The following is a 21,710-nucleotide window of genomic DNA, read 5'->3' as shown; positions in this document are numbered from 1 at the left end:
CGAGCTACATGATAGTTTAATAGGGGAAATTGTAAAGGGATGGAGTATTTTGAGTTACCTGCGTAGCATACTTTACTTTGATGACTACGATGACATTTTGTGGTGTTGTCCTGTGTTAAGATAAAAATCTGTGTAATTTCAGTGGCAAACATTCTAATGTTTCACTCATGCACATAACACTGACTCGAAACAACAGAAATCAAAACGCTTTGATTCACATAGTTAAAATTTGAAATTATATTCAATTTATTCATATTCTTCCTTTTTTTACAAAAAAAAACATGTCATTTCATGTATATGGCGTATAGGTCAATGAGCAAAGTATACAACAAATGCTCAACTCACAGAACTTTTACGTTACAATGATGGGAATAGGCACTTTTAATCATTCAAACACACAGTTTCTTCAGACATAATTATCAACGATGTGACGATATTCACAGTATAATGAGAGATCATTGATCACAAAGACTCTCACTGTGGGTTAAATTGTCATGAATAGTCTTTCCTCTTGCAACACATATATCTTTTTTTTCACGCGAAGATGAGGACGCACTATACGTTTGTACGAACTAGGTCACAATGTTGAACGCTTCTCGTTTTGAGAGGAAGACAAAAGAAACAACTAATACATGTATTTAAAGTTTCGCTGAGTAGGTTATATTACGGTGTTGTTGTTTTTTCGGTTTTGTATGTTTTGTATTTACATGATCAGGTCTTATATCTTCTATAGTCACATCCCAAATACTTTCTCGGAGAAGTTACTAACGCGTAATGCATTTAAGATCTCTTGGAAAACATAAAACCACTACCCATATCTCCATTGCTGTTTTATTCTGGCGTACTCCTAAAGCCCGTAAATATACACGGTAAAAGTTTTTTTTTTTCTAATCTCTTCAGCAAAGAGAAATGGAAATGGATTTCACTGTTATAAACCTGTTATAAACCTTTTAGAGAGATATATATATATATACATGATAAGAAATGCAAAAGAAAGATTTCCATTGAATTTAATTCCATGCAGGTGTTTTTTTTTTTAATCACTTAATTTCATACTCACAACCGTGAAGTGTTTCCTTATGTTACATAAGAGTATAGGGCCTTTATAAAAGACTTGTTTTAACAGGATTGTAAGGATTTTCTGTAATTTTCTGTTCTCCTTCGTGTGTGTGTGTGTGTGTGTGTGTGTGTGTGTGTGTATTTGTGTGTGTGTATGTGCGTTTACTCATGGGCTAAGGAACGTATGGAAATCAGGGAAAATCAATAATATTTTGAGCATTTTGTTCTTATCATTTCTAATGCAAGAATCAGAAAAAGAAGTTTGATATAAACTAAGTGTAAAGTGATTCATACTAAACACTCTGGCACTCTGAATGACGATAAGTGGGTTTGTTTTTTTTTTACGACAAGGAAATGCGAGCGTTCAATTTGGGGGAGCGGACAGTCGTAACCATGTGCCGATTCACTTGATAGTCATACATTGTCGACGCAGTCAACCGACAGACAGAAATTGATATCACCAACAGTACTAAGTATGACCAGGGAGGTCACCTCCCTGGTATGACAGAGGGTGGCGTGTGCTTTACCAGGGAGGTGAGGTCACCGCCCTGACTTTACATAGGTTATACGCGTATTATATTAGGCCCTCTACGAAAGAATTCATAAAACCGTAACATCATATAATCTCATCGAGATGACAGCTTCGGTGTATTATAAGAATAATAGACAGTCATTATGTAGAGAGGGCATTAGTAAAAATAACCCACACAAGGTATACTTTTGAACAGTCTAACACATCCGAGGGCGTTTGGACTATATTCGAAGGTACAGAGTATAGGTAATATGTCCGAACAAAATAAAACGTATTATTTGTTTTATGAAATGATGATCCAGATCCTTGTCGAAAGAATTTGTGTTTTAAAACTTTCGCATGTACATAAAACGTTCAATCTCGCCCGTTCACAATCGCGACGTGAAAGTGCTAATGACTGGTCATAAGCATGTGTTGTGTGGGCAAAATAAAGGCCTGGTAACTTATCAAATTCTTTGATCTGGATCTGTTTCATCACTTCACAATCTAGGCTATAACTGTGTTTGTCCAATCGATAACAATCACATGTCTGTGTACGGGTTCAGCATCATTTAAGATATTGGTCTTGACAGGGCAAACGTATCATGACAAGCAAAGCGATTAGTTGTCTGTATACTGTATAGAATTATGATCACTGTCGTGTAATTCAACGTCATTTTGCATCTTGGGCACTTTTACACTAAGTGCTATATAGTCGTTCTAAACACTTCATGTGCCACTTCGCTTCAGCGAGTCCCAAGAGAATGTGATAATCAACAACATTTAACCCAAAATTCATCGTCTTATGCTTGTGTGTTCCTGAGCGTGTGCCTCAATTTCCACTACCGGGATGAGTTGTTGTGAGGTATAAGACGGAATACAAAATACCACTGGCACCCTTGCAAGATTTGGGCGCCATGAGTGGTACGCCGTGGGAGCCCATCTTTTATGTGACTCTGATGGAGACCACGTGACGCGGGTCTCATTTCCCGCTCTTCTGGGCATCGGCAGCCGCGAGCATACCGCTGAAGATTGATGACGGATTGGCCCGTAGAGCCGCCGGTGAGTCAAATTCCGCCACCTGTCGAAGAAAAATTACCCAATTTTACTTTCTACATCATCTTTTAATACAAAGTAGTTGGTATGTGCTAAACCAATTTCTTGCAATTTCATTTAACAAAAGCGATAAAACCATTTGTTTTTGACAATTTAATAGTACCATGAATAACTAATCATTGGTTCCAGATCAGTCACCGTGCGTGTTATCTACCCGGATTGCTGTGATTAAGAGGCTAATACTCAGGACTTTTGTTCAGAACATCATTGATTTAACAGAAACACGAAATTTTCAGTAAAATTTGGTTTTCTAAAAAATGAAATAGATTTACAAACGCTGAAGGAATCGTTAATAGACACGAATTGAAGAGGATTTTGCACGTTCTCTTTCACAACATACATTGTTTCTGGTGTATGCTGTTGAAGGGGTTGTCACAAGAATCATATGCTGCATATTACGCTTAATGAGCTGACAACCGTTTCCTCATAAACAATGTTCTCTGGGATTTTAAACACGAAAAAAAAAAATGGGGGAAAGTGCAAGGGCAGGGTGGAGGCTTTACGAATGACTTGGGTTTTTTTTTTCTTGAAAAGATAACTTTTCATTGATAATAAATGTGGTTATACATACTTATGATAATAATAATAGAACAAAATGACTGTGCATTTCCTGTGGTAGTCATTGTCAAGACAACTATACTATATTTCAATACTATTGTATCTATATGGGTTTGATGATTCATTTGAACGACAGTATTTATCTCTCATCGTTTTAATCTTAGTTTATTTTAAAAGGCTTTATTGGAAGTTGTGTCAATCTCGATTTCTCACCTTTCCATCGTCCATTACAAGAATTCTGTCTGAATCTAGGACTGTGTTCAGTCGATGAGCGATCGTTAGCGTGGTGCAATCAACGAAGGCGGATCGGATTGTTTCCTGGATCAAACTATCGGTTTCAGTATCGATAGCTGCTGTCGCCTCATCGAGGAAGAGAATCTGAACAGGTGGGAGGATTGGAATGAGGGGTGAAAATCAGTAGAAAAGACGTTACACATGCAAAATATGAAATTGGGAAAATGGGAAAAGCATCTTTTTTTTTTCCAAGTAGATTTTACTCTTCTGTGCCTTAATATAAACCATTCGATTCCAGCAACTCAACAGCGTGTGACGTGAACATTGTAAAAGACTAAAATTGCATGAAAACGTCTTTCAAAAGAGAATGCTTGTAAGCATTAAAAATAGCAAATATTAAAAACATTAAAAGTTGTAATCTCACTTTGATTTGACCAAGCGCTGAAAATGATATTTCACATTAAAGAAATAATGTTCAATGATGAATACATAAATCTGTGGAAGAGGGCAGCAGACATGCAGAGTTCTTCCTCTTTCTGCCAGAATTTCATTTCTCTAGAAATCCGAGGCAGCATTTTTTAATAGACTACCTGCACGTCTTCTAATGTGGAGACGCAATGAAAGACAAAATATTTTTATCTGATTTTCGGGATGTGAACGGGGTCTTTACCTTGCTGTTCCTAAGAAGAGCTCTCGCCATACACAAGAGTTGCCTCTCTCCCACCGAAAAATTATCTCCTCCCTCAGTCACTGCTGAGTCAAGCCCTTGGTCCAGCGAACTGATCTTTTTTCAGCAGAAAGAAAATGAGGAATAACATTAACGATGAGTACATCAACTTCGCATAACACTGTTGCTGTGACATACACTGTATGCTTTCATTCAACAGACACAAGGAAGTTCTTAAAAGCAAGTTTTCTGTCTGTGGTGAAAATAGACAGAAGCGAACATGAATTTTACAGCTATTTTGAAAATTTCACGTCTGCAAAAAAAAAAAAAAAATACTGAAGCTCATGACTATCGACATGGGGTCTTTTCACACGTACCGAGCTGCTTAATTATAAATCTGACTACAAACTTGTTCGCAGTTAAGTTTTAAATCAACGGTACCGTTCACACGCAGGAAGACGCTTTGTGGATTCTGCGGTTTTGAATATCAGAGTGAGGAGGGGAGGTGTGGCTTCTTTCCGAGTTCCCGTCAATCACTCTTGTAGCCTGTGTAGTAGCGCGGTTTTTCTCCGGAAGTGGTTGACGGGTCACGTAAGCTCCGCCCCCAAAACATGATTTGAGGTCAATCACGTTCACACGCTAGTTTCCTTGCTCAAATCTGGCGAAACGTGATTGAAACTTAATTGTAATTAAGTTTCAAATCACCCTCCGCAATTCCAGTTTCCATTGGCACGGCAAACTTGCTTAATAACAAACTTGATTTGATTTTGCTTAAATTACAAAATTGTTTCAAATTAAGCAAACTCGGTATGTTGAATGCCCGGATGATCTACATCCATTTACTTTATGCCATAAAAATCAGTGTCACCTTTTGCTTCATGTACGCTTTCTCCAGCGCAGTCCAAAGCCTGTCGTCATTGTGCTCATTGAAGGGATCGAGATTATATCTGCAGAAAAGGAAAGCGAAAATTATGTTAACTTCCAATGACATTACATTACATTACATCATCATAGAACCAAATACATCATCAAGATGATTATTGCACAATGCGTTTAATATCTACCTTGTCAAAATGAAGAAAGCATCTATGAAGCTTTGCAAACAATATTGATTCAATTTTGCACGTTGTTCGTTCACTTCATTGTGGAATGAACTAGAAACTTCACGGCCATTACTATCACATATTGCTACGTAATTTCTCGTTGTGCAAATATTATTTATTTATACTAGGATTATTCTATGTCGTTTTTGTTTTTATTTTCTTATCAACAGTTATTTCTGTATAATTCGCTTCTTCTTCAAAAGGCAAAATGGGAGGTATGAAAATGAAGGCACTGAGAAACTTGAAATTAACGATTATGTAGTCAACAGTATAGATACACCCTACAGACATCCATTACTTCACAGCCACTGTTTACCATTGGGAGTTGTGATTAAATAAAGCTCGAGTTGTCACATATGATGCATAGTTCAGTTGTATCATAAAACATCCTACCATAAAATTTTTCTAATAAAGCCACAGTGACAAATATACCCTTTATATGCCGAATTCTGAAATCCCCATAGATACCTAATTTAATACACAGGCCGCCAGGTTCCAGAAGGGAATGGGTTAAGGAGATATCACAAATTTTCTCAAGAAACCATAACTGCTTATTTATAGAAACGATTTTGATAAAACTATTGTTCACATTTTGTATATATAGCAATACTTAACATTGATTACACTGATTAAAATTAATTTTTTACATTAGTTGTTTCTTTCTGTAATTCATATCTCAGAATTACTTTGAAGTACCAAAGTTGGTTTTTTTTAATATTCAAATGGTAAATAGTGACTTTAAGAATACGCTGACACTATTAAAATGTGATCTCTACCGGGAAGACATAAAGTCACATGAAGTATATCTAAACTAGATATGAAGGTACTCTGTTTTTTAACGGAAATTAGTTCTTGAAACAATTCATACTCTCCAAAATACTGAATGGGAATATCAGATAAACGTTTCCATTGGCGTGACAGCACGGTCCTGCGATATGATTGTATGAAATTATCGATATCTCTTATCGCTGTCCACGGAAACATACCTGACCGTTCCAATAAACATGACAGGGTCTTGCGGGATGATCGACATCTTCGATCGCAGATCAAACAATCCGATTTGCGATATATCGACGTCGTCAATGGAAATCTGGCCTTCGTCTGCTTCCACTAGACGGAAGAGGGCGACACTGAGAGTGGATTTACCTGCAATTAAAGGGAGATTAGAGACAATTTATGGAACTTCACATCATGTTGCACATAATGCCGGTAATGCCGTTTATAGATAAGCGGAATTTATTGCGGCCGAGGCTGCAATTTACCCAACATAATTATAATACACTAAAAAAGAATTATGAAATCGATGACCAATGTACACTGTATCTATCATTTTAATATATCAGCCATAGTTGATAATACATTTGCAAATTCTGTTTGCGTTGCATCTTCTGTTGTCAGTTATGTCGACAAATGATTACCGATATTACTTTTTCCAGGTATTAAAAAGTTGAAAATGCAAAAAACAAAAACAAACAAACAAACAAACAAACAAACCAAATCAAACCAAATTAAGACCATAAAGCGGAGAGAGATGTAATATCACTGTAGTTGTACCAGTGTTGCTGCCAGTGTCTTAATTTGGAATTTGTCATTGTTGTTGTGCTGTTGTTTTTTATTCAAAATTAGCTATTGTTTGTGGTTTATATATATATATATATATATATATATATATATATATATGTGTGTGTGTGTGTGTGTGTGTGTGTGTGTATACAGATATAGGTACAATAGATATAGATATAGATATATGAATTAATTTGAGATAATATTTAGTAGGCTACATAAGTGACCAACGTCTTACAACCTCTGCTTTTCAATGGGCCACTTCAAATATTTATTTTTTGTCAATATTCCAAGTGTACCCTGATAGTTTTTTTTTTTGTTTATGTAATGAAATTAGTCTATTATACTTCAGGACACTTTTATTATGTATTTTCTAGAAATGATAAAATAATAATTGCATAATGTATACTAAGTATTTTGTTAGGGTTTATGTGAACAAATGGAAATAAATCTCAGATTTAATTTCCATTCAATTTTCATTTTCGTATTTCTCGAGGGAACATACATAAAGTATAACAAAATATGTTAAGACATAATGTCCAACTTGGATTTACAAGAAAAAAATACAAACTTACGACACAGCGGTGGATTTATCAGCTTCAATCAATGTAAAGGAATACTATAGAATTAAATTGAAATTGAATAACAGACATAGAGAAAGACGGGTCACAGACAAATGGAGAAGAGAGAAAAGAGAGGAAGAAAGAGCGATAGTAAAACAATTGAATGCCCTACCTGACCCTGTCCGCCCAACGATACCGATTCTCTCTCCAGCTTTGATGTTACAGTTCACATCTTTCAACACCAGCGGCAAATTATCGCGATACCTCATTCGATAGTCTTCGATAGAGATCTTTCCCGCCTGTGGCCAGTCTGCGGGGGGCTCCTTGTCTGGAATGCTGGCCGGTGCTTCAGGCTTCAGATTCTTAAATCAGGGAGATACCACGTAACAAAGGACATCAGTACTCGTTCGTTTTCATATCATATCGTTTTACAATGAATCGCTTACTTTGACTTACTGCAGAGTACAAATCAAACCTTCACAGATTTAAAAAAAAGTAAAGTTTTCGATACAAAGGAGTGTGTGTTTACATGTATATAATCATATATATCATGTACATAAAGAGATAGAGATGGATAGAGAGTAACAGTGAAAGAGAGAACTTGCTCTGTAATAATTGTGTATTTCTGCATATATATCTGAGATTGCATTAGGGATAGCTACTTTTTTGCCATACAACAACCAAAATACAGAACATGCATTTCTTTCATCCACCAATAAAAGCACTCCATACTAATATCATTCCGAGGAATGCTCTGAATGTGTTAATATTCTTCACACACACATGATATATCATACTTATGTAACACACCAAACGAAGAAAAAAAGAAAAGGTTAAATTTCACTTTTGTTTAGTTTTTCTTTCTTTGAAACAGGGCTCTAAACTGACATTTTTTTTTCTCTGGAGACCCTTAAGCCCACTAAAGTTTTTGAATTTGAAATTTTGGTGGTCTGATAGAGAAATTTAGGGGCCCGAAATGATAACAATTTCATTTCGAATTTTAGCTGTCTCATCAGACCACCCAAAGATAACCTTTTTATTTGCAAATTTGGTGGCCCGACATCAATTTCTGGTAGCACCGGCCCACCTATTATAATGTAGCCTTTTGCTAAGGCAGCTCGCAATGGATTCGCACACAGATAGTGGCGGATTGGTGTTATATTCGCACACAGCTGGGTCGGAGCGAGCTCACCGCTCGCGCGCTGTGTGTGCGTGTCCTCAAATTATAGCGAGCTGCCTTTGCAAAAATGTCGAATCCTGTCAAATACGATCATCGGAACAGAGAGAGCCAGAATTAACGAAGTGCAGATGAACACGTACTGTAGTCTTACCTTGATGTACTGTAGCATTCGTTCGGCGGAAAAGAAACGTGCTTCGGCGTCTGCTAACATGCTCATCGTCAGCTGGAACAGACCATTGAGCTGAAGATAGAATTGAAACCATAATATTAGTAATTATTACCTATACGAGGTAGTTTTGCGAGGCAATTGCAGTTGGTATTTTGCAGGGTCGTGGAGGTCAGCAGTCAATATTCGTTGGTATTTTGCTTCTTCCGGGTTTCGCCATTCACTTTACATGTAAACATTCCGGTCGACCACAAAGAGAAAACATTCAAGGACGTCGCTGTGTGTCGGTTACACGCACCGCAGAAGAACGCCAATAAATCAACTCATACAAGGTCGTCCACTTTCTGCAGCACTATACGCGTCAAACAATGACTAGTCCATTTGTGCACAGTGACCATCAGTTATTACAACTCTCCTAATTGAAACAGAAGCAAAAATAAAGTGTAAAAAACGTTCAGATGTTTGAAGTTCGCCTGTTACAACCACATTTGTATCTGGGAAGTTGGAGTTGAATGATATACATTGATGAACATTTTTTCAATTATTCGACATGTTGGTGATGATCTACAGGTAGTCAAATGTGGCTTCATCTATATCATAGTGTATAGCCGTATTCACATATTTTCCTAATTTACCTAGGGGATAGGTAATAATGATGATATTGACTGGTCATAAGGAAGATACCAGATAAATATTACCCTCACTGAAAGAATATTGCCCTCGTCTTCGACTCGGGCAATATTCTTTCAGTTTGGGCAATATTTTCTGGTATCTCCCTCGAGGCCAGTCAATATTATATAAGTATTATATCCCTCATGAAAAGTTCCTTGCAATATGATTGTACAGAGCACGAAAAGGAGGTAGTTTGACTAGAAATCTACGAGCAGCTGAATGCTGCAAAGACTTACTATCTAGCGTGATATACCCAGTAGTACATTTGGGAATTCACAATCTGCACGCAGTCGCGATTCTGCGATCGTTATCTTAAAGTTTCTTACATTAGCATATCATATATATATATATATATATATATATATAATATGTGCATGTGTGTGTGCGATCAATGCAATTCAGCTCAATTGACAAAATGACTGCTTCAAGTAACGGATATTTTTTTTTCACACAGAAACTTACAACAACAAAAAATGAAAGATGCTTTTGCTGTGTACGCCGACACCACAAAAGAGGGACTCAATCAATGGACACGGCATTAGCACCAATTACAATACATCGAAAGGTGAAAATGAAAAAAAAAAACCAAAGTCATAATGTAACGTCTGCAATGATTGATAAACCTTTCTCTTTAGAACAAAAAAAAAAAGTCTTCAAAGTTTCAAAGACCTTTACACGATTATTATAAGGAGATATATTTCCGTCAATTCGTCCTTTTGAAGGAAATCCAGGAACATTAATATCTCATTGGCGCCTCCTGACATGTTGGTAGAGTACTACAAAGTGTACTATCAAATTGTTTACGTCGAGATCGCATTGTATCACATCATCCTTTCCGAAGAAAGAAGCATAACCAGTGGGTGCTTCGTAAAGCTGTTCTTTAAACTGACTTAAGAACAACTGGTGATCAGTTCTTGTGCTGAATTATTGAAATTCTGATAAGTATAGCACATCAGAAGTGATCATCAGTCGTTCGTAAGTTGTTCGTAACTTTAAGAACAGCTTTATGAAACACCTTTCAAGTGTACTAGCAGCACACTTAACTAGTAGAGTTCAGCGGCACTAACCTGCAAGGCGTAAGATATTGCTAACCCGGCAATAGATGGGGATATACTTCCATGTGCGAGGACAACCATCAGGTTGACGATCAGATTCGTGAGGACGACGAGTAGTTCAAGCCTCGCCCCGGCCCATCGCGTGGCCATACGGAAGAGCATCAATGGATACGCGTTCACGTTCAAAAGATCGACGTATCTGCAAGTGAAAAGGGCGACACGATTTAGCGCTCGTTAAAGGGATAGTTAAGTATTGATGAAGATAAGAATTGGGCTTTTAACTTTCTGCAAAACACCAAGAAACCACTCATGAAATAATACAGAGCATTCCGAATTTCAGAGGAATGCAAAGTTTACTCGATGAATATTGGCTTTGGAATGGCTGAGACATCCAACAACAAAGTAAAACAAGGAAAAGTAGAAATTACGCGGTGCGTAATATATGTCATCGCCGGAAGTAGCATTTTGTAACAAAATGTGCAATATAGGTAAAAAATCAAGGCCAAAGGTCAAAGAAGTCAAAGGTCTAAATTCTGTGTAGAAGTGTTGAAGCCCTCACCTAGTGCCATCACATAAAGCAAACGGAATCGAAATCGGGTTAGAAATGGCGAAGGAGTAGCATTTTGTAGCAAAATGTACAATACAGGTCAAAAATCAAGGTCAAAGGTCAAAGAAGTCAAAGGTCAAAATTCTGTGTAGAAGTTTTGAAGCCCTCACCTAGTGCCACCACATAAAGCAAACGGAATCGAAATCGGGTTAGAAATGGCGAAGGAGTGGCATTTTGTAGCAAAATGTACAATACAGGTCAAAAATCAAGGTCAAAGGTCAAAGAAGTCAAAGGTCAAAATTCTGTGTAGAAGTTTTGAAGCCCTCACCTAGTGCCATCACATAAAGCAAACGGAATCGAAATCGGGTTAGAAATGGCGAAGGAGTAGCATTTTGTAGCAAAATGTACAATACAGGTCAAAAATCAAGGTCAAAGGTCAAAGAAGTCAAAGGTCAAAATTCTGTGTAGAAGTTTTGAAGCCCTCACCTAGTGCCATCACATAAAGCAAACGGAATCAAAATCGGGTTAGAAATGGCGAAGGAGTAGCATTTTGTAGCAAAATGTACAATATAGGTCAAAGGTCAAAGGTCAAAGGTCACGACTGAAATTCTGTGTAGAATTTTCAAAGCTCCCATGTAGTGCTATCATATAAGCAAACAGAATCAAAATTGGCTCATAAATGACAGAGAAGTAGCAAATTGAAGATTTTGATCACACACGGACGCACACACGGACACACGGACGGACGGACGGACGGACGGACGGACGGACACACGGACACACACACGTACGGAGCCCGTTTCATAGTCCCCTGCTCGAACTCGTTCGGCGGGGACAACAAAGTGATCCTAATAAACGGTAGATCCTACTTTGACTAGGATTGCTCTATTTTGGATATCTCAGCCATTTCAAAACCATTTTCATCAAATTAATCCCTCTTTGCATTACATGCGTTTTCATATTTCATAAGAGGTTTCTTATTATCTCACAAAAAATTAGAATCATGAAATAAGGTATCCACCGCAGCTATAAGATTCCTTGACATCCCTTTTCTCAGGACCGATGACGTACAGAAGTGTACAGTTCTATATCATCAAATTGCAAGCGTGGATGGGTGGAAATGAGCTGCATTGCGGAGGTCTGCACTCACCATGTGTTTTTCAAATTCGCCTTTAAATCAGATCATTAGCCTGAATTAAATACCTCGCATGCCTCACATACTTACTCTTCTTTCTTTTTTTTATTTACGATGCTTCAATTTATTTTTCCATTGATTTTCTCTTCCAGAGGGCCCCACATTCTACAAGCTCTGTCTTTTTAGTGGGTCCCTCCATTTTTCTCAATTTACGCAATGTTATAATGTACTTTACTTCGACCATTCTTTTTTTTTTGCTACAATGTATAATCACTATAAGGTTCCTAAATTATTGTATAGTCTTTTCATTCTACAATGTTCGTTTTTCCTTATTCTAAATTATCAAAGGAATTGAAATATATATGTTTTGTCGAAAAATGAAATGAACTTTGAAACTGAAATTGAAAAGGTCAGCAGTCTTACATGGATGTACTGATTCATTCAAGCCTTTTAACCTGTCGCCTGTTTTATCTGAAATTACAGTATATTTCACAAGACTAGTCATCATCATTGCTCACTAAATGTCAGAGATCATCATCATCACTATTAAGATTAAAAATCATTATCTTATTGCAGAAAATTGCATCATATACAAGGGAATCTGAAGGATTAAAACATAGTTAGGTTGATCTCGTGATAAGGGGGCCTTGCTCACTTGCTGATGATTTCTTTTGTCTTGTCGTAGGCGTGGATGGTGGCGAGTCCCATGGCGGTCGAACCGATGTGCGAGAACCATGGCGACCGACTGACGTTCTCCAACTGCTTCATGTCGTTGACGCCGCGGCGATAGAAGATCATGACTAGGATAAAGACGACGAAGATCGGGACGACGGCGATGACGAACCACGGGAAGACCACGCAGATTGTGAATATGGAGGCAATAACCATCATCACATTGGTCAGGGCCATTTCCATGTTGATAGGGAGCATGACGTCGACTAAGAGAAAATAGGAAAGTCCAGTAGTAAATGCGATAAACGACAACGAAGATCGACCAAGTGAAAAGAGAAATCATTAAAGGAAACCAACTCCCAAAGGAGCAATGTGGATTGAGTGAAATCAGCAACACCAGTAGAACACATCAGTGAAAGTTTGAAGAAAATCGGACAATCGATGCAAAAGTTATTAATCTTTTAAAGTTTCGGTGTTGTAATGACTGGATAAGGAGACTACCGGACAGGACTTCATGACGTTTGGCTTCCTTAAATACAAGCACTGATATAAGGTGGAAGTCTAGACGATTTCCACAATTACTCATCACGCAGAACATAATTACATTATTAATCGACGGCTCCATAATCGTATAGATTTGGGGAATTTATTGTCTAGTGGTACTTTAGCAGAGAAACCAAACTCTGAAAAACCCAAAGCAAATTTCACTGAACAAGGATGACATTTTTTACATATTTTTTTATAGAAATGCAGCAATACATTACAATATCTCTTGTTTAACAAGTTCTCCTCTTAAATTTATGAATAATTTGTTCTTTCTTTTCCTTCTCTGAGCCCCCTCATTGCATTGCATTCTTATGAGGAAGCTACCATGTCATCATCTTTGTTCATCGTGATTTGTTACATTTCTGTTTTTTCATCCCAGTCATATGAATTCTGAAACGATTAAAAACAGTTGAAATTGTCCATTGCAGCAGCTACAGACAGACTATACGATACTCACGTTCGTCCATGTCCTTGGAGAATCGATTCAAGATTCGACCGATAGGAGTGGTATCGAAGAAGCTCATCGGACTTCGCAGGACCGTCTTGAACAACTTCTTGTGGAGTGTGGACGACGATCTGATAGTCAGCTTTTCTTGTGCAAGGGGAAAAAATCAATCCGTTTTCAATTTTCTGACAATTAGTAGGAGGAAACTGCATGTCGAGTGTATAGGCTCTACGTTTAATTATTTCGACACGAATCTAATTCGATATTGTTTAGCCGTCATTTGTTGGAGTTTAGAAGATTCAATTCAATTCAATTCAATTCAAATCTTGTTTCCAATAACACATGTTCGTTATCTATGCAAATTCAAGGGAAACAAAACGTACAATACATTACAATAAATACACTGCATACATTCCATGTAATTTGAAACTAAGTGTTCAAAATGATTGTGTTATTAGAAAAGAGAGGCCACGTAAAAGCTTGTAGAAAATAATGTGTGTTACTAAATATCAAATCAAACTGACAATAGAAAAAAAGTAAGGAACGGAAACCGACACACAAAGGCACAAGACGCCCACGGTAAACAGAGTCGTAGACAGGACAAACAAAAGGAGACAATGGGAAGGGACAGATCAGAGGGAGAAGACGGTGTGATTGTCAGCATTGGGAGAAAGAGGTATCAACGATAGCATTTTCGGTCTTTTTTCTGATAATCAATTGGGAACTATACATGACTGGCAATGTAACAATTCAGACACCTATCTATTTATGTACTCTCCCCCATTAACTGTTTTGCGGAGATTCCCTTTCGAGGATAGCTGTGTAACATGATTTATTAATTTTCTTCCCTTACAATGTTAATTTTTGCTTCAGCTGACATACGTAGCTCTTTACTGTAAGTTACGAAAATGAAGCCCTCGATATAGCGGCTGTTCTCATTAGCAATTTAAGTAGCGGGGATCAAATATCATAGCGAAAATAAGAACCGGAAAGAATATGTACTTTTTTCTTATTTCACACGTGACCTCTTTGACGTTGCATTTTTTCTCCACCTCTAAATATTATATATAGTATATTATATATATATTATATATTATATATATATTATTATACCATTATCCCATAACCTTCCATCAGCCGTTTTTTTTTTTAATTCTTATTCCTCTTTTATGCTATTCCTATGGTCGCACATACGGGTATTTAGCGGCGACTGGAGGGAAAAGAAAGTAACCCAGTGCACAATCGGCTTATTTTGAGACGAAATTATCTAGTATTTTCCAATAATTGGCTCTGACATTTCATGAAACTGTCATATATGGTCCATCCTAACGTTTCTGACAGTCACAAGAAACTATTAATGCCAGTGATACATTACGTAAGAGAATGGTAGATCAAGGACTTTAAACGCCGACGCCGCGTAGATTCATAACTATGCACAGCATTCACACATCCCAGTTCCGCATATGACATTGTTTGATACAAACAGGCGAATTGTTTGTTTTCACTACAGTTTTACCGGAAGTGACGGATACCCGATCATTAAAATTGGTGCCATCGCATACCTTCATGTATATGAAGCTCTTGAGCAGTGCAACCACCAGAATAATAAGGATGGTTCCTCCGTACACTAGCATGTAGAAACTCAGGTTGGGGTCATTGACCAAAGATGGCGGTTCACCGTCCGTTGTTTCATTGGGCTATGAGGAAATAGCATAATTCACAGCGTCTATTAGAGGTATTTATCATCAAATTATTATTATTATAAGAACAATGACAATTATTATTATTATTATTATTATTATTATTATCATAATCATTATCATCGTTATCATCATCCTCATTGTCATTTTTATCATTATCATTAATGATAGAAGACTTACATGTTCATGATATAATAATCCATAACTCACACTGTAATCACAGGAACAACTTGAATGGGACATGTGAATATAAAACTTAGTATTAAGACACAATCGCATGTAATATCTCGTAATGTTTAATAGCAAAAGTGTCCTTTTCGTGCATCGCGATAAAGATAACGAACTTTGTTACGTCTGCCCATACCTAGAGGGGTCTATCCATACCATGCTTAATGGGTTTCCGCATGATTCTTTTACTAATAGGGAGCTTTAGATTTTAGACGCGCGGACGTTCAAAGGAAAAAAAAAATGTTCTGAGCGTGCGCAGTAGCGCGCGTAAAGTCAATCTATTTTTAGCTTGCGTCGCCTGAGTTTTTCACTACGCGTACTGGGCTATTTTCACGTCCGCACAGTTTGCGACGTAGAGAGCTTCTTCATGCACTGATCATATGGGGGCGCGATTTTATTTTTATACGTTGCGTCCGTGGTTGCGTCCCAGCGTAATCTAAAGCTACTTTTCCACACGACGCAGGGAGAGGAGAACGTCCAGTGCAAGCGTCGGCTCAAACGTCCGCGCGTCAAAATCTAAAGCTCCCTAATCTTGCAAATGACCAGTATCATGCTGATTTTATAAACGTCCCTATATTCTCTATTTCTGACCAGCAAGAAATATCTCACTGGTTCCAACTCAAGTCCAGGCATAAAGTAAACATCCACAAAAACACACACCCACGGGGTACAAACAGACCACGGCCCTGTTTCATAAAGCTGTTTGTAAAGTTACGAACAACTTACGAGCGACTCGTGATCAGTTCTGATGTGCTATACTTATCAGAATTTCCATAATAAACCACAAGAACTGATCACGAGTCGCTCGTAAGTCGTTTATAACTTTACGAAGAGCTTTATGAAACACATCCCTGGAAAAGCTCCGCGGCCTCGAAAACTTCGCTGTATCGTTTACGATCATCGGCAGCCGAATAATGTATTATACCACTAGTATGTAAGGTTGTGACTCCTTGACAAGTTTTCCGCAAACTGCGGACACATGGATGACCAAAAGAAATGTACACACACACACACAAAATTAATACACACACACCCACACACCACACTCTCACTCTCACACACATTTACACTTAAAGATCGCAAAATCTCGTCTCCATGGCAACGAAATCTTACCGATCTGTTGCCGCTGGTCTCGATCCAGTAGCTGAGCCACCAGTTGTTGAACGTGAGGAGACCAACCACGGACACGTACGCCAGGAAGATGAGCAGTGCGAAGAAGTAACCTCCCATCGCTTGGATGTAGCCGTGATAAGTCCGCCAAGAGAGGGCGCCTCCTGTTCGCTCTTCAGATCCTGTCAGCCTTCCCTCTGCGCAGACGATTTCGACATTTAAAGAAAATTCAACATACAAACGTATTGCCACTTCTGAGTTCTCACAAACCATAATGATGATCGGCGCATTGACGGTACTCGCAGATGCATTTTTTGTTTGTCTTATCTGGTCATACATAGTTAATGCAATAACTTTATATCGTCAGCTGTTAATGGGAAGGAGTCAGACTCCAATATCATCCTCGCGCTTTCAGGTAATTTTCATGAAATCTATAACTCTCCCGCCAAAAGTTTGATCCAACCCTAGATTTCTTGTTGTAAGTAGAAAAATAAGGCGAAAATAGCGTCAGAGAGCACCCATATCCCTACAGAATCCAGGGCCACCATAAGCGGGCCCCGGAAATCAGTCGTAAGTCGTAGGGAACGACGCGTTATCAGAGCCTCCTCCAGTTTGCTAGGGGATCCAGGCGGAAGAACATCCCCACGTCTATAGGAGATCATCCCACAAGCCTGACACCCACGAATCATACGGCCCACGGGCACGACACTGAAAAAGGGGGTTCATGGGTCATAGGCCTCACGAGATCCAAACTAGGCAAAACAGACCCACCAACAAGGCATTGGGCAAATAAAGCCAAAAAGCTCGAAACTAGGAAAATAAGGTCAACAAGCAAGCCCTAGGCAAAAAAAAGAAAGAAAAAAAAAAGGCCCACAAGCTAGTCACTTTGTACATTAAGCCACGTGATGTAATGCCGAGATCGTGGGCCTGTTTGCATAGTGCTGAACTCAAGGGCCTTGTTTGCCTATAAGTGTCGAGCTTGTGGACCGTACAGGTCGCGAGCTTCTTTTAGTTGTTGTTGACATGGTTGAGGTCATGGGCCTTGTTCACTTGAGAGTCTAGCTCTAGCTCGCAGATATCTGAATCGTGGACAGAGTGACTCCTGAGCCATATCAGCATTCGAGGGTGTCGAGCTCTTGACGGGCACCCGTTTGTAGATTGTTGGGGCCTCAAACTTTTTACAGTAAAACGTAAACATTGTATTAATCCTTCTCAACTGTGATATCATAATTATGAAGCTCACATGACATACTATCTCGCTTATGCTGCATTTACAACCATGTTCCCGGCGGCCGCGGCAGCCACGTTTGCCCAAAACGCAGTGCGCCGCGGCACGCCGTGGGCACATGAGATATTCTTCTGTTTTCTCCACTTTGAATTCTTGTCTTGTTCGTTTCATTCCCCCGGTGAACATATAGCTATCAGACGCTGTCTGGTCAGGCTAGGCCATCAATATTTTCCGTCGCGTCCCGCTACGGACCACCTCCAAGTTTTGTTGCTATCTATTACGCGCCGTCGCGTTTTGCTGCTTTCACCCCGTTTTATCACGGCACACAAGATTCCTAATTAGTACTGGGACTGCCGAGGCAAATTGTTAGACAGTTTAAAAATCTGACGCAACATCCACGGCAATCACGGCCTGCCACGTTTTCCTATTCCGTCTCACCGCGTTGTTTCACGTCCATCCCGTTTTGCCCACGGTGGCCTGAAACGTAGCTGCCGGGAACATGGTGTATAACGCAGCATTAGCATTCGAATCACCAGTAGGCGTAGACATCTATGTCTTTTTCGTAATATTCAGTTGATGTTTATCTTCCGTTTACCTTCAATTTCCTGGTCCGCAGACAAAATGCTAACGGCGTCTTCCGAGCTCGCGACGCTACGTTGCCTTGACAACTGTCGACTCATTTGCCTGATAATACGGAAGAGAGATATTGATGGGAATATCATTTTAGATAATGAAACTGACGCCAATGATTTGTTTCTTACTAAAGATCAAAGGGATCATATCGGTTTGGCTGAGACCTAACCCATGCTACTATCACTTTTTAGATAATAAAGACTTCTTATGAAATATAAAATAGCATGCGGTTCCAAGAGGAATTCAACGTTTATTCAATGAAAGTAAACTTTGGTTTTGAAACGGCTGAAATCCAAAACAAAGTAATTCTAATATAGCGTGGGACCCATCTTCTACTAGGATCGGTTTGGTTTACCTTGTCTATATTTTATATCTCGGTCCCTTCAAAGCTGATTATCATCTAATAATATTTTGAATTCCTCTTGAACTGGTACACTCTGTATTATTCTATTATTTCATAAGTGGTTTTTTGGTATCTCACAAAAAGTTAAAGGCCCAATCCTCATCTATGCCAATACTATACTCATTTCTTTAGTTCAATGCTTTCTCTGATCGACTCGTATATATATATATATATATATATATATATATATATATGTATACAATGTATATATATATATATATATATATATATATATATATATGTATATATATACACCATCATAATTATCTAAACCTTGTTTAAATTGAGCTGTACACTTTAAGGTGGATGACATTAATATCTGGGAACAGAATGATTGTAAAGATTGTATCAACCTGATATAATGCATTGATACCTAATTTGTTGCCATGGTTACATACTTCATTACGCCGTAGCTGACAAGTCTACATCCTTGCTTGAAAGATTTTGATCAGCAACTTCGTCGGAATGACTGCTTACAAATGACTTGATAACGCCTCTGAGAGGGTCTGGGGCAAATACCCCCCGGGCATGTACCCCAAACCCTTCCCCTAACCCTAACCCTAATCCTCATACTGAACCTAATTCTAATCCTAACCCTAATCCTACTCTTGAACCTAATCCTAAACCTAACCCAAACTCTAACCCTAACCCTAACCCTAACCCTAACCCTGAACCTAACCCTAACCCTGAACCTAACCCTAAACCCTAACCCTAACCTTTACTCTAACGTTATCACTAGCCGGTATATGTAGCCGGCCCGGGGTAATTGCCCTCGGGAGGTAATCGGCCTGATACGCTCAGAGAGCTTAAAGGAATTCTAATTTGCTGCAATTTTTTTTTTGTGCAAAGTACCTTCTAATTTCCGGTGGTAGGGACGGATCCACGGCGAGGTCCTCCTCTCTCTCGTTCCCATCTTCCCCTTCTCCGCTCGTGTAGTGAGTGGCGATAAGGCGGGCGTACTCGCCTTTGCTGTCCATCAACTCGCTATGCGTCCCAAATTCGGCGATGCGACCACCAACCATCACTGCTACAGAGTCGCAATCTTCAAGAAACTGAGAAAAAAAATTGATGGAAAAAAATGAGGTAGGATTCTGGTAAGAACTGAAAACTCGGGTTATATGATGCTGATGCTGCCATTGACTTTAACACAGGAACAATTCTATAAAATATCAACCTGAGTTTTTCTCAATTAAAAAGTTTTATGCAACAGGCCCATGGTGTATTAGTGAACATTCTTAATTAACATGACCACAAAAAAGAATATTAAGTAGGGCATCTATTAGCAAAAGTTAGACGACTAACAGACTTTACTCTCTTTGGAGGGATGTGTCGTCGTTCAATGAAAGCCAACTTAATGAGTTCGCATATAATCTATGTTACTCGTGATTTCACTCTGATCTCGAAGGAATCTGCTCAATGAAAAAAAAAAAAATAGATAAATAAATAAATAAATAAAAAATCGTCGATACTGAGTAATCAAATGGCAATGAGCTGTGATGTGCCCTCTTCCTCCGTTGGTAACACATACCTGCAGTTGGTGCGTCACGAAAAGGACAGTCTTGTTCTTCAGGACTCCTCGGATACACTTGTTGAAAATGTGATCCCCGACGTGAGCGTCGACGGCGCTGAGGGGATCGTCCAAGAGGTAGACATCGCTGTCTGCGTAAACCGCTCTGGCCAAGCTGACCCGCTGTTTCTGGCCGCCGCTCAGGTTAATCCCTCTCTCCCCAATCTGGTGGAATATGTTTGAAATCGGGTCATTCCAGCATGCATGCCCATGATGAGACTCGAGAACTTGAAGAATTCATTGTAGACCTATCAGACCTGGCAGAACTCCCGCCATTGACTGCGGTATCCCCCCCCCCCCCCAGTTGCGCACTTAATAATCTGTGCGTAATATTGTTTCTTTTTATATGCAATGTCCTTTACAGTCTGCATAAGATTCCACAAAGTTTCAAACCACAACCATAAGTCTTTCCTAACCCCCCCTCCCAACCCAGTGCTGAATAATTAAAATCAGTAACAATTATCAGTAACAGTTAACAGTCAAAAGCGTCTGACTTCAAGGACTGACTCATTAGGCCTAGGCTAGTCGAACGATTCTTGTGACACGCAGGTCCAGAGGGAAATTTCCATGTTGAAGCCTCTGATTTCAATACATTTCAAAAATTCTAGTCAGTACCAACTTGAAGAAAAGTTCTGGACAATAATACCATGCAATACTAACAATGATACTACTAGAATCACGTTTGGTATCTTCGTGCCTTGCAAAACAGTGAATTGAACAAAAAGACGCGTCACGCGCGGTCATACGTACTTCTGTCTGATCTCCATTGGTTAGTATCTCCATGTCCTGTCGCAGGCTGCATGCGTCCAGCACGCTTTCATACCGCTCCTTATCCAGCGGGAGCCCAAAGAGAATGTTCTCCTGGACCGTGGCGTTGAAGATCCAGGCCTCCTGCGCAACGTAAGCGATCCGTCCTCGTACCTTGCATGAGCCCCCCATGATCTCCATCTGACCCAAGATGGCGGAGATGAGCGAAGACTTGCCACTACCGACCAAGCCACACACGCCCAAAAGTTTCCCCTGCGGTTGAGACGGATTAATTGGAAGAA

The 21,710-nt window shown here is 39.1% G+C and overlaps 1 protein-coding gene across 1 annotated transcript in view; it reads right to left on the bottom strand.

The window, feature by feature from the left end:
* Positions 1-267: 267 nt before the first annotated feature.
* LOC139740394 (ATP-binding cassette sub-family C member 5-like) overlaps positions 268-21,710 on the bottom strand; it is a 39,741-nt gene continuing 18,298 nt past the window's right edge. The window contains exons 13-28 of the mRNA XM_071650986.1: positions 21,412-21,681; positions 20,623-20,826; positions 19,947-20,146; positions 18,654-18,742; positions 16,834-17,027; positions 15,355-15,489; positions 13,805-13,934; positions 12,785-13,067; positions 10,460-10,646; positions 8,706-8,795; positions 7,547-7,736; positions 6,235-6,394; positions 5,014-5,092; positions 4,149-4,262; positions 3,458-3,622; positions 268-2,651 (exon numbers count right to left, since the gene is read on the bottom strand). Of these exons, the coding sequence (XP_071507087.1) occupies positions 2,553-2,651; positions 3,458-3,622; positions 4,149-4,262; positions 5,014-5,092; positions 6,235-6,394; positions 7,547-7,736; positions 8,706-8,795; positions 10,460-10,646; positions 12,785-13,067; positions 13,805-13,934; positions 15,355-15,489; positions 16,834-17,027; positions 18,654-18,742; positions 19,947-20,146; positions 20,623-20,826; positions 21,412-21,681 (2,589 nt within the window). The 3' untranslated portion in view covers positions 268-2,552. The remainder of the gene's footprint in view (positions 2,652-3,457; positions 3,623-4,148; positions 4,263-5,013; positions 5,093-6,234; positions 6,395-7,546; positions 7,737-8,705; positions 8,796-10,459; positions 10,647-12,784; positions 13,068-13,804; positions 13,935-15,354; positions 15,490-16,833; positions 17,028-18,653; positions 18,743-19,946; positions 20,147-20,622; positions 20,827-21,411; positions 21,682-21,710) is intronic.

This window comes from Diadema antillarum, unplaced genomic scaffold, assembly GCF_040938485.1.
Source record: "Diadema antillarum isolate AM-2024a unplaced genomic scaffold, OU_Dant_1.0 seq00000853_RagTag, whole genome shotgun sequence".
NCBI lineage: Eukaryota > Metazoa > Echinodermata > Echinoidea > Diadematoida > Diadematidae > Diadema > Diadema antillarum.
Note: the sequence above shows the minus strand (reverse complement) of the source record. Positions and strands in the feature narration are given on the sequence as shown.